Genomic DNA, 15858 nt, shown 5'->3' with positions numbered 1-15858 from the left:
CCCCGCCCGCCCACAAAATAAGTGTTTTTATTTCTAAAGGGACGTGTGCAGAGGCGGTGGGAGAAGAGAAAAGGGAGACCAAGGAGATTGGGGGGAGGTGGCAAAGAGGGAGCCTGATTCAGATTCGGAAATGGATGTTGAGTGTGGAGGCCTAACACCCCCACACTCAGCCACGTGTACGCGCACAAGTACACGCAGCCCCACCGCGCAGCCCAAGCCGCAGCCGCAAATCCAGGGCAGTCCAGCAGGGGGCATCCCGAATCCACGCCCAAGGGTAGGGACTGGTCTAGTTCTGACCCAACCCTGACCAGCTGAGTGACCCTGGGATGAAGGGGGATGCTCACTTAGATTTCTGTCCAAGCTGCAGCGTCTGCTTGACTTCAGCAGGGAGGAGGACAGGGTGCCTGCTGGAACCCCAGCTGGCTTTGAGAAGCACAGATGCCCCAACATGTACCTGTCATGTGTGCCCACCAGTAGCTGCTGGCCAAACCCCAGGAACTCCAGTTTCAGCTCCACTTGGCTCCATTGGCCAACTGGACTCCTGGGTGAGAAAGCCCCAGGTTACCCTCAGGCACCAGCATTGGCGGGGTTGTGGGCAGGAAGGGGGCGCTCAGTGGGGGAATGAGTAGGGGAAACCCCTGCCCCAGACTCCAGAGCCCTGCGCTTAGAGCCAAGGAACCCGAGTCCAAACACCTGCCCGGCACATGCTAATCATACCTCTGCTTTTCAGATTTCTCACCTACAAAATGGGGATAATTGATGCTCCCATTCCTTCCCGCCTCTCAAGCCAGGACTTTGACACAGCCCAGTGGGGCAAAGAACACAGCAGCCCCAGCAGGCAGTCCCTGCAGCCTCCAACTCTCCTCCTCAGTAAGCTCCCTGGGAGGTCTCTAGGGCCAAACAGAGGCGGTGCAGGACCCACATCTCTATGGCAAATGGCACCCCAGGGGTTCTATATCTGAGGAAGCTCAACACAGAAGTCCAAACCAGCCTGGCAGGGAGGGATGCTGGCCTCACCCAGTAGGGCTGAGGGAGATGGGGAGGAGGACTCATCTCCTCCCAGGTACACACCTGTGAGCCCTGAGTGGGAGTCAGGGGAGACAGAGTTTGACAAGCTGGGAGGAGAGCTGTCTGTCTGCCTGTCTGTCTTCCAAGTGGAAGCTTGGGGTGGAGCAGGCAGGTAGAGGCTGCCTCACTCGTCAGAATTAGCAAGTTCCACAGTTGGGCAACACTCAGCCACACATCAGATACAGACACACGTGTGCACATGCATCCTGCCTCCAGACTGACAGGGTCACACCTGCATTTACACAGGCTACATGATGACATGAGGACACATAGCAGGCCCAGACCCGCAGATGGGTGCAGGGGCCCACCGTGGCCCGTCATACCTCATCCCCCGGACAGAGACAGACACCCATAGATAACCACAACGGGCTACGCATAGCCCAATGCTAGTGCACACAGCCCAGCACGCGGGCACGTTAGCTCAGCCCCCAGGGCGGGTGCGCCAGCCCTCTGGGTCTGTTCCAAGTTGGAGCCTCTCACGTGAGGCCCAATGTGTCATTTCCAAACAGAAGGAATCTAGCTCTCTCGCAGCAGGGAGGAAGAGCAGGGTGTGTAGTTGGGTGGGTGGGCGCGTGGGCATGTGCAGGGGGGAGGGCGTGTGTGTGAGGGAAGCAGGCATGTGAATACCAGGGCAAGTGTGTTAGGGCATGGTGCACATGGGTTGGGGGCTCTAAGGTTGGGTGGGGGAAGGAGTCCAAGGAAACAGTGTGCCTTTGTGAGGGTGTGTGTGCCGCTGGGTCTGTGCAGTGGGTGTGGGTGTTTGTCTCCCTGTATCCGCCTTCTCTACCGTCCTGGACTTTTAGCCTTCCTGGGCTCGCCTTCCTCATGTCCTTCCTCCTCCCTCTTGGGTCTCAAATTGGGTGCCCTGGTGAAGGAGGGGGGCACACTCCAGAACCTAGTCCAACCCCAGACGCTGCCTGAGGCTTCCCTCCAGCTCCCCTCCCTTCCTTTTCTCCCTTTCCTCCCTCCCTCTCTTTCCCTTTCTCCCTCCCCCCTAAGGCTGGCGTGCCAGGGGGTGGGACATGCCAATCACTGGCTGTGCCTCTCCCGCTGCCAGCACAGGGCGCAGCTCCCCCCGGGAGCCAGGTGTTTGGGTCCCTGGAGACGCCGCCGGCCCCCAGGGAGGCAGTGGGGCTGAGGACCCTACAGACCCCTCTTCAGCCCCATGGTGAGTACATTTGGGAGGGTTTGGGAGGGGCTGCTCTGAGGTAGAGGGTAGGAGGGTACTGGGGAGCGGGGGAGGGCAGGGACCAGAATGAGATGGAAATAGGGATGGACTCCCAGAGATAGGAGGAGGCCAGGGAGAGGTCTAGAGGGCAAGGGGGCTCTGTAGCATTGAACACTGGCTGCTCCAAACACTCGGCCTCCTGGCTTTGAGTGGATATATCTGATGTTTTTCTGGGCTTCAGCTGGCAGCGGAGATGGAGACCCCCCTCAGGAAACTGGACCTGAGGCCCAGAATGGATTAGGCTGCCTGGTAGAGGCAGAGCCCCCAGCACCCTAGGGGCAGAGTGGGAAGGGCAAAGGGCCAGGAAGCAGCCCTTGCCATCAGCATCCTGTGGGAGGTTGACTCCCATCTTGATGGGGGTGCCAGTCCTAGAACCTCCTCCTCTCCTCCCTCAGGACACCCCGAAACCCACCACCCCGTCCACCTCAGCTCCCCCGAGATGGACTGAATCAGTCTGCTGGCCAGACAGAGAAGCTGGAAGCCAAGGTGGGTGTCGGGCCAAAAGCCAGCAGACCAGGCAAAGAGCCCCAGGGCTCTTTGGGGACAAATGGGCACATGAATGGTCACACTGGCCAGGGAACGTGGCCCTGACATGCGCAGGGGCCCAGAGGACCCTCCTTATGTTTCTAGTATCTTGGGTTCCCGCAGGGTGGATCTCAGTTCTATATCCAGTCAATGCATGGATACCAATGGGCACCCATGCCAGGTGCTCACCCCAGTGCCCGCAGACTGCACAATGTAGGGATGGTCTAGGGGCCATGAACTCTGATTCTCGTACAGCCGTCAGCTCCTGGGCAGGCCAGCTGGAGGGGGGGTGGTCAGCTCTCATTAGGTCATCCAGACATGTGCAGTTTAGAGGTTATCAGAGCCAGTGGAGAGGGGTTCACCTCTTTGCACAAAACACACCTGCAGCTCCACCCAGACTGACCCAGGACCTCTGCCCAACTGGCTAGAAGGAGTCGGGCAGTCTCCGGTGGCCAGACGTCTCCTTTCTTGGGGTAATCAGCTGTTCACTGGGCTCTCAGATGAGAGTTCTCTGCCCTCTGACCTCAGCCACCTGGCAAGCTGAAGTCGCTATCACTGCTGAGATATGAAAAGGAAGGAGGTAGTGAAATGGGCTGCAGAAGATGTGAGTCTTGGCTCACAGCTGACAGCTGGCGGCTGGAGTTCTGAGAACTGAATTCTGAAGTGTAATGGGGAGTCCAAAGTGTCAAGAAGGGGCTAACCAGAGGTTAGAGGTCATATCAGACCTAGAAAGGAGCCTTTCATTGTATGGAGGGACGGAGGCTGAGAAAGGGAAAGGGACATGCTCATGGTCGGAGAAGAGATATGTAGGGATCCAGTTGGAGCTTGGGCTCCGCATCCTCAGCACAACGCTGCGCTGCCGCCTCCATGAGCAGGAAGATGGGGTGGGAGAGCAGGGGGCGCAGTAAGCTCTGAGACGCAGAAGCTTGGGCTCCCAGCAGGCGGGGAGAGGTGGGTGAATTGCACTGGGTTTCTGCTCTGCTGTGGTGCCATGGTGATGCCTACAAGGATGGAGGAGGGAGGGAGAGAGAAGAAAGGAAATGAGGAGGGGAGTGCAAGGAGCCAGGAGCAGGGGGCTTGCGGAGAGGAGGATGAGGGACCCAACACCTCTGATGCCACACTGGCAGAGTGAGGTCTAGGGTCCAGCTGCTCATGCCCACGCTCTGGCATGGTCTGGCCAAAGTCAGGCAACTGCTTAAGATCCATCATGGGTGAGCAAATTTGGCAGTGATTCTAGGGCTGATGCTCCTCTTCCAGCTAAGTGGTGTGTTTTATGCAGCATTTAACTGATGACTGCTGCCCTCCACAAGGCTGGTTGGCCCTCCCAATGGCAACTGTTGAGCCTTGAAAATATGATCAATTCTATCTGTTTACTCCCTCATTCCCAAAGCCAGGCATCAGGGGTGGAAGTTTTGTGCACCTTAATGGGTCAAGAGCTGCCGTCAAAGAAAAGTTAACCCTGAGGGGAGAGCTGCCCCATCTGGGCTGGCTTCTGGGGTCAGGCCCTAGCAGAAGGGACCAGTGAGTAGACCTGGCCAGAAGGAGCGCCCTCCTCATTGCATATGTGAGGCCTCAGGTGCCCAATCCCACAGCCCCCTCCACATACCTTCCACTCCCCAATATTATCCCCTCTCCCTAACCAGGGCTCTACCAGCTTCCAGGCCCAAAATCACAAGATGGCTCCGCTCCTCCCTCCTAAATCTCTTCCCCAGCATCCCTCATTCTCTCCCTCCCCTTCCGTACTCCTTGGCCAGTGGTAAGTTCAGAAAAGCCTGGTGTTCAGGAATCCCTCTCCCCATTTCTCTTTCCCTGCCTCCCCCAGTGGTTCTCTCCCCTCCCAGTTCCTCTCTGAGCCAGATCCCCAGCCCCTAGGGATTGGTCCTGGGCGCTGGCAGTCAACAGTCTGGCCTGCTGTAATAAAGGCTCTGACCTCATCCCTTAACCCTTTGAGCCCAGGCTAACATTTTCCTCTCCCCAGTGATAAATGCCTTGGCATGTCCATGTCTGTCCTGTCACCTCACTTAGCTTCCCTGCAGCCGGGTGAGGCAGAGTTTCCTCGGTCCATTTTACAGACAAGGATGCTCTTGTCTATTTTTCTCCTATGCTCTCCAGCCAGGCAGGGCCTCACTCAGGGGTGCAAGGACCTGGCAGATGAGATGTGGGAGCTCGAGGGAGAAGAGGCGCCTCTGGACCATGCTCTGGACCTGGTCCTGACCCCCACAGGCTCACCTTCAGGCTCCAGGGTCTGAAGTTGAGTACACACGCGTACATTTATTTCACAGGTATTTACTGAGCAACTACTATGTGCCAAGCCCTGGGATAAAGCACTGAATGAGATAGACACAGCCCCTACCCTGCCCTTTAAAGGGCTCCAGCAGACCCACCCTCTTCCCACAGCGCTGTCATCACACATCACATGGATATACGACAGACACTGCCGCGCACACAAGGAGGCCAGATTCTGAAAGAAGGACCAATTGCTCATCGTTAACTGATTCAAAGCAGGGCTTGAGTAAGCTAACTGAGGCGGGCAAGGAGGCTGGCGAACCCCCCCAACCTCTCAAGAGCAGGAGTAGGGTTGGAGAGGTTGGTCTCGGAGGCAGACGGCCTGGATCCAAATCCTGGTTGCATCGCTGATGAGCTGTAAGGTCCTTCAGGTCATAATGCCTCAGGTTAGGCCTTTTGCAAACTGGGATAACAGGACCTACTTCCCGAGGAGTTGTAACAGATTAGATCGAGTTTATAATGGTTATGTATATAATGCTTAAAGCCATGTCTGGTATATAGTATGCAGCCAGTAAATACCAGTTACTATAATATTAGTAATTTTTCTTTGCTGCTATTTATGTGTAAGGAGTATTGGTAATGTTATTAAAGGCTTCTAACAGCTTTCATCAGGAGACCACAGTCCTGGAGAGAAGCGCCTCCCTGCTTTCTCACTATCTTCCTGAACTCCAGGCGAAACACCCTCTGAGGATGTGTCCCTACCCATCACACAAAGCTATGGGCCCACCTCCACCATTCCCAGCCTTGCTCAGCAATGCACATACCCTCACACACAAACACTCATCCTAGGAGTTCACCCCATCCCACAGAAGGACCACCAGGTCAGGACGGTCTTTTACCCAAGGTCACACAGCAAGACAAGAGCTTGCAGCTAGGCAGAGGCAGTGCCAAGGACTGCCTCGGGGGTCTTCCTGCTGCCCACTGCAATCCCCATGGACAAACTCACTGCATATGTGAGCCCCAGCCCCCATGGATGCCTTCACAGGACGTGCCCTGCAAATGCAGCTTCAAGCCCCCTTTTCAACCAGCTGGCTGTCCTGAGTCCCTCCTTTTTAGAGATTCTAGAGCTACCACTGAACCCCGCACCCTAACCCTCAGCCTAGGGCTGGTCTCCCCAGGGGAATCTGCCACAATCCTGGGAAACCAGGTTCTTTCACAGTCACCGTCTCACTGATCCCACAGGAGCCTTGGACAGGTAGAAGACTGCCCCACGTCGACAGTTAAGGAGACTTGGACAAGGTCACACAGAAGGGACTAGAGCACATCTCCAGGAACCTTCTCCTGAGCTCTTTCTCTGTCCAAGAGAGGGCTGGGGGTGAGGACCTCTGCTTCTGATACAGAGGAAAGGCAGTCATTCATTGATGGGTGTGTTCTTGGGCTGCATCATAGGGGCAGAAGATCTAGACAGTGGCAAGAATCAGGTTCCAATTCTCTGAAACTCTCTCTGGTGACTTCTCTTCCTGCCACCTGTCCCAGGAGAGAGGCCTTAGCCCTCATCTGGCATAGTTGGGGCAGAGGGGTTTTGCCGAGGTGTAAAGGACACAGACTTGGAGCCCACAGGTCCGGGTCAGAATCCCACCTCCGCCACTTCTGTGGGACCATCAGAAATCTACTTTGCAGCCTGAGCCTCAATGCCCTTATCTATAATAGAAAGATAGAGCATCCCATGGGATGTCACTGAGGTGTCCTGTGGTTAAGGGAAAGAATATATATTAAGTACCTGCCATCCAGGAGGCATTAATTATGGTGGTTAGCAATATGACTATTAAAATGGAAGATCTGATGGCCGGGCGCGGTGGCTCAAGCCTGTAATCCCAGCACTTTGGGAGGCCGAGATGGGCGGATCACGAGGTCAGGAGATCGAGACCATCCTGGCTAAGACGGTGAAACCCCGTCTCTACTAAAAAAAATACAAAAAACTAGCCGGGCGAGGTGGCGGGCGCCTGTAGTCCCAGCTACTCGGGAGGCTGAGGCAGGAGAATGGCGTAAACCTGGGAGGCGGACCTTGCAGTGAGCTGAGATCTGGTCACTGCACTCCAGCCCAGGCGACAGAGCGAGACTCCGTCTCAAAAAAAAAAATAAAAAATAAAAAAATAAATAAAATGGAAGATTTGGAAGGGATTTCCAGACATCAAGGCAAGGGACTGCCAGCTTCTTCACCTCCAAGGACCCCTCTAAGAGAGGTCCTCACCCCCAAGGACTCCTTGAGTTACTGCTTCTCATAAGCCCCCTGTTCTGAAAGCATTTTTTAATTCACCAAAGTTATAGCTAGCCTTGCAATGAGCACCGTGTTCCCACCCCGAGCTGATGTCATTTCCAGCCCCAAGTGAGATCATGTAAGTGAGCCTTCAGCCTTGCCTCAGGGACCTGGGTTCTTTCTGTTCGGCACCTTGAGATGTTGGTTTCTGTACTCTGTAAAATCTCCCCAGACACCAGGCTTGTGCAACTCCTCCATTACAAATGAGCAAACTGGGAACCAGAGCAGAGGCGTGCTTGGGGTCTGGAGGGGAAGGGGCATGGTGGGAAGAGGCTGGGCATTGGATCAGGAGAAGGAGTGGAGAATAACAACAGGCCGGGCACAGTGGCTCGTGCCTATAATCCCAGCACTTTGGGAGGCCGAGGCGGGCAGATCACTTGACATCAGGAGTTTGAGACCAGCCTGGACAACAGGGTGAAACCCTGCCTCTCCTAAAAATACAAAAATTAGCTGAGTGTGGTGGCAGGAGCCTATGATCCCAGCTACTCAGGAGGCTGAGACAGGAGGACTGCTTCAATCCAGAAGGCAGAGGTTGCAGTGAGCTGAAATCATATCACTGCACTCCAGCCTGGGTGATGGAATGAGAGTTCATCTCAAAAAAAAAAAGAATAACAATAAGGCTTTAACTTTTTAACTGAGTGTCTGTTTCAGTGCCAGGCACTCTGAACGGTATCATCCTCACAGCTGGGGATGAGGGCAGCAGAGGAATGAAAGACTGACTGGTTGCTGATGGTCACACAGCAAGGAAGGCTCAGTGCCGAGCTTCAAACCCAAGACTGGGAACTACAAGGCCAGGACTAGGGTGAATCAAGCAAGGCACTCGCCTCAGAGCAAAATGTAAGAAGGAGACATAAAAATACTCACTGATCAAGAGAAATAATATCATAATAATATTTTTTTTAAATCAAATAACAAATTCCAGCCCACAGGCTGGCTGGCTGTTTTTGTAAATAAAGTTTTATTGGAACCAGGGTCAGGATTAGGGTGAGGTGAGTGAGAAAGGGTTACACAAGTACAGGGTGGACCCTGTCTTTATTTAACATGTTGTTTATCTTGGATTTTTTTTGCATTAACTTCAATTTTTGTAAACATTACATTAAAATATTTTCTTGATTACTAAGTTTTGGGGCACCCCTTACATTCTGCATGGGAGGCAAGTGCCTGATTTTCACCTTACCCTAGTCCTAGTCCTAGCCTGCTGAGGTATAAGGAGTCAAGCTTTTTTTTTTGAGGCGTGGTCTCACTCTGGCACCCAGGCTGGAGTGCAGTGGCATGATTGCGGCTCACTGCAACCTCTGCCTCCTGGGCTCAAGTGATCCTCCCTGCCTCAGCCTCCCAAGTAGCTGGGACCACAGGTGCCTGCCATCGTGCCTAGCTGATTTTTATATTTTTAGTAGAGACAGGGTTTCACCAAGTTGCTGAGGCTGGTCTCGAACTCCTGAGCTCACGTGATCTGTCTGCCTCAACCTCCCAAAGTGCTAGGATTACAGGCATGAGCCACCGCGCCAGGCCTAAGGAGTCCAGCTTTAAAGGCTGCACCATGCCCAGGCAGATGAGAGGCCCCTGCAGCAGGGCAGGGTGCAGCCTCTCAGGCTAGCGACTTCCTCTTGTCTAACTCAGCCTTTGCAGGTCTTTGTCCAGGGCCCAGAGCTACAGAGCTGATCCAAACTACCAGGAGGGTATGGCATGGGGGGCAGTACCCAATCTAGGAGCCAGGAGACCTTGGACTAGACAATGCCTTCTACTCCCTTTTCTCTGGGCCTCAGCTGCTCCCTCTGAGCAATGGGCATTAAGTAGCACTGAGCTCAGAAGATGACAGTGACAAGAACTGCACAAATTCTCAAATTCTAAAGGGTAGTGTTTACCAGTGGCCTCACTGGGGAGAGTGCCAGCCTAATCCCAGCCTCCAGCCCAATGGCTGACTTTGTTTAAGGGAAAGGGTACGGCAAAACTTAGTAATCAAGACAAATCATATTTTAATGTAATATTTTTAGAATTTGAATTAGCAAACTATGATCCCCAGGCTGGCCTTCAGTTCTTGTAAATGAAGTTTCATTGGAACAAACTGCTTGGGTTCAAATCCTAGTTCCTACCTTCCTTGCATGATCTCGTACAAATTCTCTTGCTTGGCCGGGCACAGTGGCTCAAGCCTATAATCCCAGCACTTTGGGAGGCCGAGACGGGCGGATCACGAGGTCAGGAGATCGAGACCATCCTGGCTAACACGGTGAAACCCCGTCTCTACTAAAAAATACAAAAAACTAGCTGGGCGAGGTGGCGGATGCCTGTAGTCCCAGCTACACGGGAGGCTGAGGCAGGAGAATGGCGTAAACCTGGAAGGCGGAGCTTGCAGTGAGCTGAGATCCGGCCACTGCACTCCAGCCCGGGCGACAGAACAAGACTCCGTCTCAAAAAAAAAAAAAAAACAAATTCTCTTGCTTTTCTCAGCCTCAGCTTCTTTATCTATAAAATGGAAACAATAGCTGAAGTGAGCCGAGGTCGCACCACTGCACTCCAGCCTGTGTGACAGAGTGAGACTCCATCTCAAAAAAAAAAAAAATGGAGACAACAGCAATCCCTTGATCATAGGCTCCTGCTAAGATTAAATGAGATTGGCCGGGTGCGGTGGCTCACGCCTGTAATCCCAGCACTTTAGGAGGCCAAGGCGAGCGGATCACGAGGTCAGGAGATCGAGACCATCCTGGCTAACACGGTGAAACCCCGTCTCTACTAAATATACAAAACATTAGCCGGGCGCGGTGGCAGGCACCTGTAGTCCCAGCTACTCAGGAGGCTGAGGCAGGAGAATGACGTGAACCCGGGAGTCGGAGCTTGCAGTGAGCCGAGATTGTGCCACTGCACTCCAGCCTGGGTGACAGGGCAAGACTCCGTCTCAAAAAAAAGAAAAAAAAAAAAAAAAGAGAGAGAGAAAAAAAAAGATTAAATGAGATTATGCATATAAACCCTTTAGCAGCAACTGGCACTCAAGGGGCACTCAATAACAACAATGAGCGTTATTATTACTAGTTGCTGTTGTCATAGTATCAGACATTTCTTTTTTTTTTTTTTTTTGAGACGGAGTTTCACTCTTGTTGCCCCAGCTGAGTGCAATGGCACAATCTTGGCTCACCGCAATCTCCGTGTTCTAGGTTCAAGCGATTCTCCTGCCTGAGTTTCCAGAGTAGCTAGGATTACAGCCATGTACCACCACGCCTGGCTAATTTTGTATTTTTAGTAGGGACAGAGTTTCACTATGTTGGCCAGGCTGGTATCGAACTCCTGACCTCAGGTGATCCACCAGCCTCAGCCTCCCAAAGTGCTGGGATTACAGGCGTGAGCCACCATGCTCGGTCAAGAAGTAGATCTTTCTAGGCAGCCTAGCACGCTCATCGCTACACATCCTGAGAATTAAAGGAGACCTACTGTGTACCATGTGCCAGGGCCATTCTAAGCATCTTACATGCATTGATTCGTTTAATCTTTATCACCTGAAAAGAGGCAATGGTCTTGCTAATGGGTATTAATACCATTTTTCAATTGAGGAAACCTAGGCATATGGAAGTTATATCACTAGCAATAATCACACATCCAGTGAACAAGATAGACTGGATTCAAATCCAGACAGTCTGGCTCCAGAGTCCAGGTTGCACATGCCCCCTCATGTGCAAACTGTCCCAGACACACAAGCACACACTACCAGCCACAGTCCTTGCTCATTCTGTCCCCCACTGAACTCACCACGCTGAAAGTGACTTGCGCACACTGAGGGTTCACGGCAAGCCATGGAGATGCCCTCAGCCACAAACCACCCAGGTCACCTATCACAGCAGCCTGTCACAGGCCAGGTGCCCAAGGAACACCAGGGCTCAGTGGACCCTTGACCAACATCTCTCCCTTGGAATTTTCCCAACAGTATAGCCCCTGAAAGCCACAGCTGAGGGTCAGGGCACCATCAATCTCTTCAATGGACAGATGGACACCTGAGGCAGAACAGGAAGGGACCCACCAAATCACATGGCCGCAAAGCCCCTGGCTGAGCTGCCTAGACCCTCACCCTTCCATCTGGCTTCACTGTGGCTGTGGGGGCCTCCTGCCCAGCCAGCAGGTTGTTAAGGGCCGTGGCCTTTCTCTTTACTCAGCCTTAGTACCTGGACCAGATTCCAGATCCAAGAAAAGTCTGGGGGATCTTCCCATTCCCCTTGCTTCCCCCCACTTAGCTGGGGCCCAGGAACAGAGCCAGGAGAGGGAGGGAAGCCTCCCACACCCCATATGGGACCAGACCCCCCTGAGCTAGGAGCTGAGGCCCTCATTCCTGCTTCCTGCTTCTGCCCCAGACCTTCTTTTATTGGTGGTGGTTTTTCGTTTTTTTTTTTTTTTTTTTTTTTTTTCTGAGACGGAGTCTCGCTCTGTTGCCCAGGCTGGAGTGCAGTGGCACAATCTCGACTCACTGCAACCTCCGCCTCCTGGGTTCAAGCAATTCTCCTGCCTCAGCCTCCCGAGTAGCTGGGACTACAGACACCCGCCACCGCGCCCGGCTAATTATTTCCATTTTTAGTAGAGATGGGGTTTCACCATGTTAGCCAGGATGGTCTCGATCTCCTGACCTCATGATCTCGCTGCCTTGGCCTCCCAAAGTGCTGGGATTACAGGCGTGAGCCACCGTGCCGGCCTGCCCCAGACCTTCTTACTGCCAAGTGAGTGTCTGAGTCCAGCCCAATTTTCCCTGCTGCCCTCATGGAGAATTCAGTTCAGCCCCAAATACCACCCACTACATACATATGTAAACCCACATGCACAGAAAAACGTGCAGAAAAAAATATACACATGCACACACCCCTAAGGTCCCTCTGTTCCCATCTCTGTTTATCTTCTCAGGAGCTCCCTTTTCTTCCCATCTCTCCTTATTAGTGGAAGAATCCCACTAGAGCACCACATACCCAGGGAGGGTGAGAATGGGTTCTTTTCTTTTTTTCCTCTTTTAGGACACATTTCTGTTCTCGCGGGTTCTATCATACTATCTCTGTCACCACGGCCAAGCCTTGCAGCTGCTCAGAGCCACAGTTGCCTCACAGCGAGATGGGCGTAATAAGAGCCCTTTCTCCTAGACACGTACAACAGTTAAATTAGATAATTCGTTTAGGTGGCTAGCACTGTGTCTGGCATGCAGTGACTACTCAGTAAGTGAGGCCTTTAATAAAGTTGAGTGAAACGCTTTGAGAATTTGGCAGGACTGTATACAAAGTGAGTTTCCCAACTCCTGCCACCCGAGTTATGTAAGACAGGAATTTGCGATCATTTCCCAGTGAGAAAATTGAGGCCAAGAGTCTGAATGGTAACACTGGAATGAAGATTCAAATCCCTGGATCCCAAAGCCACTCCACGCTGCTGGCAAATCCACTTATGGCTGGGAAAGTGCATGATAAATGACCATGAGTGGGCATCAGTAAGGGAGGCCGGTGCTATCTGCTCTGAAGCTCTGCAAGGGCAGGCGTTACATCCCCAGCATCTTCCAATAAGGGCTATCAGAAATGTCCAGTGGCCCAACCAAAGCCCATGTCCTCTCTTTTCAGGTGATGACTTTCCTCTGAGGAAGCCCTGTAGCGTGCCTGGAGGAAGGGGCTCTCCAACCCCAGCCCCGCCTAGCCACCATGAACACCTCAGCCCCACCTGCTGTCAGCCCCAACATCACCGTCCTGGCACCAGGAAAGGGTCCCTGGCAAGTGGCCTTCATTGGGATCACCACGGGCCTTCTGTCGCTAGCCACAGTGACAGGCAACCTGCTGGTACTCATCTCCTTCAAGGTCAACACGGAGCTCAAGACAGTCAATAACTACTTCCTGCTGAGCCTGGCCTGTGCTGACCTCATCATCGGTACCTTCTCCATGAACCTCTATACCACGTACCTGCTCATGGGCCACTGGGCTCTGGGCACACTGGCTTGCGACCTCTGGCTGGCCCTGGACTATGTGGCCAGCAATGCTTCTGTCATGAATCTGCTGCTCATCAGTTTTGACCGCTACTTCTCCGTGACTCGGCCCCTGAGCTACCGCGCCAAGCGCACACCCCGCCGGGCAGCCCTGATGATCGGCCTGGCCTGGCTGGTTTCCTTTGTCCTCTGGGCCCCAGCCATCCTCTTCTGGCAGTACCTGGTAGGGGAGCGGACAGTGCTGGCTGGGCAGTGCTACATCCAGTTCCTCTCCCAGCCCATCATCACCTTTGGCACAGCCATGGCCGCCTTCTACCTCCCTGTCACAGTCATGTGCACGCTTTACTGGCGCATCTACCGGGAGACAGAGAATCGAGCACGGGAGCTGGCAGCCCTTCAGGGCTCCGAGACGCCAGGCAAAGGGGGTGGCAGCAGCAGCAGCTCAGAGAGGTCTCAGCCAGGGGCTGAGGGTTCACCAGAGACTCCTCCAGGCCGTTGCTGTCGCTGCTGCCGGGCCCCCAGGCTGCTGCAGGCCTACAGCTGGAAGGAAGAAGAGGAAGAGGATGAAGGCTCCATGGAGTCCCTCACATCCTCTGAGGGAGAGGAGCCTGGCTCCGAAGTGGTGATCAAGATGCCAATGGTGGACCCGGAGGCACAGGCTCCCACCAAGCAGCCCCCCCGGAGCTCCCCAAATACAGTGAAGAGGCCGACTAAGAAAGGGCGTGATCGAGCTGGCAAGGGCCAGAAGCCCCGTGGGAAGGAGCAGCTGGCCAAGCGGAAGACCTTCTCACTGGTCAAGGAGAAGAAGGCGGCTCGGACCCTGAGTGCCATCCTCCTGGCCTTCATCCTCACCTGGACACCGTACAACATCATGGTGCTGGTGTCCACCTTCTGCAAGGACTGTGTTCCCGAGACCCTGTGGGAGCTGGGCTACTGGCTGTGCTACGTCAACAGCACCATCAACCCCATGTGCTATGCGCTCTGCAACAAAGCCTTCCGGGACACCTTTCGCCTGCTGCTGCTTTGCCGCTGGGACAAGAGACGCTGGCGCAAGATCCCCAAGCGCCCTGGCTCCGTGCACCGCACCCCGTCCCGCCAATGCTGATGGTCCCCTCTCCTGTATCCCTCTACCCCAGTCCCCAGGAGAGGTCAGTGGGAAGTGGGCAGGGGCTGCATCCTCAGCCCCAGGGCCCTGCTCAGGCCTCACCTGGCTTCCCAGGCCCCTGGGTCACCTTCCTGGGCAGCCCAGAGAGACCCTGCCAACTTTCCAGACTTTGCTATTCCCAGGCAGGGAGGGAAACCTGGGGAACTGGTTTTTCTGTTCCCTGCTAAGTGAGAATGGGCTCTTCACCAGGAAGAAGGCCCGGGAGGAGGATCCGGGCTTTGGACTCCTTGTTTGCCTTTAGGCAGGAAGTCAGGAGCCAGCAGGGCGGGCCAGGAGAAAGAAGGCTTAACATTAAGTATTCCTTGGCCCAGCGGCCGCCCGGATTGTGGTGTTGAGATGGTGCGCCGTGGGGGGCACAGTAAGGAACTGAACCGGCCACTGGGAGAAAAGCCTGACTACAGGGAGCTGGGGAACCCGACCTGGGGATCCCCTCACTTCATAGGCAGAGCCCGACCACCTGGGCCCTAGGCATACTCTCCAGGATTGTCCAGACCCCCGACATATGTCCCCAGAGGGTCCCTAGGTGGGTCAACTCCAAGGCAAATGTCCAAGCATCAGCAAGACAATGACACTGGAGGGGTCCGGCTTGGCTAGTCACACATCAAGTCCCAAGGCAGCAACAGGACCGGGAGCCAGGTGTGCTGACTATCCTACAGTATCATTTTCCTGGGAGTGGGAGTCAAGTGTGTCTGCTATCCAGCCCCACATCCATACCTCCTGCCCCAGAGAAGCCTCAGTCCCTCCCTCCTGGCTCACAGCCACCACCTGGAGGATCTGCTCCATGCAGATGTAGCCAGGCCTCCCGCATGCTGCCTGCCTCCGGCCCTGCCCCACACAGGCCTGGCCCAGCCAGCAGGTTCTCTCCTGTGAGCTCCCCAATCCAACCCGTGCATGGCCTCCCAGCCACCCGGATCTCCAGGCCCAGCCTGGCCCCAAATGTTCTTTCCTTCATCCTCAGCAAGTGCTGAGTCTGTGAATAAAGCCACATAACCAGCAGGCACTAAGGTGCCTTCCTCCCTGTGTTGGCTCAAGGCCTTGGTCTCAGGCCAGGGCTGGATGGGGCAGGGAGGGCCCAAGTACTTTGGAATGTGGGCCGTGGCCCTGAAAGTGGTTCTAGGAGGGACAGCACTGCATGGTTGGATCTACTAAAGCCTGGGGACCCCGGCACCACGGAGTCCCTGGCTCAGGTGAGTGGGGCTATAAAAGGCAGACTTGACCTCTGAAAGTGAGGCAGCTGGGTCAAATAAACCACCCCTGCCCACATCCCTGCATATTCTCTATTGGCTCTGCCATACCCAGGGAGAACAGAACTCTTCCAAACCCCCACTTACACATGAGGAGATAAGGCCCAGAGATCCAGGAGGATTGTTCAGGGTTACCCCACAAAGCAACACCCAGACTTC

The 15858-nt window shown here is 54.3% G+C and overlaps 1 protein-coding gene across 2 annotated transcripts; it reads left to right on the top strand.

The window, feature by feature from the left end:
• The first annotated feature begins 1577 nt into the window (after positions 1 to 1577).
• CHRM1 (cholinergic receptor muscarinic 1) lies at positions 1578 to 15459 on the top strand. 2 transcript variants are annotated; one of them, XM_017882638.1, is made up of 3 exons: positions 1578 to 1616; positions 2126 to 2236; positions 12935 to 15459. In XM_017882638.1, exon 3 carries the CDS (start codon positions 13013 to 13015, stop codon positions 14393 to 14395), a length of 1383 nt encoding a protein of 460 aa, XP_017738127.1. In that variant the 5' UTR covers positions 1578 to 1616; positions 2126 to 2236; positions 12935 to 13012; the 3' UTR covers positions 14396 to 15459. The 2 variants fall into 2 exon arrangements, with proteins under 2 accessions (XP_017738127.1, XP_017738128.1); XM_017882639.1 differs by lacking the exons at positions 1578 to 1616; positions 2126 to 2236 and adding an exon at positions 2698 to 2782.
• Positions 15460 to 15858: the final 399 nt, after the last annotated feature.

This window comes from Rhinopithecus bieti, unplaced genomic scaffold, assembly GCF_001698545.2.
Source record: "Rhinopithecus bieti isolate Rb0 unplaced genomic scaffold, ASM169854v2 scaffold_13271, whole genome shotgun sequence".
In the NCBI taxonomy this organism is placed as follows: Eukaryota; Metazoa; Chordata; class Mammalia; order Primates; family Cercopithecidae; genus Rhinopithecus; species Rhinopithecus bieti.
Note: the sequence above shows the minus strand (reverse complement) of the source record. Positions and strands in the feature narration are given on the sequence as shown.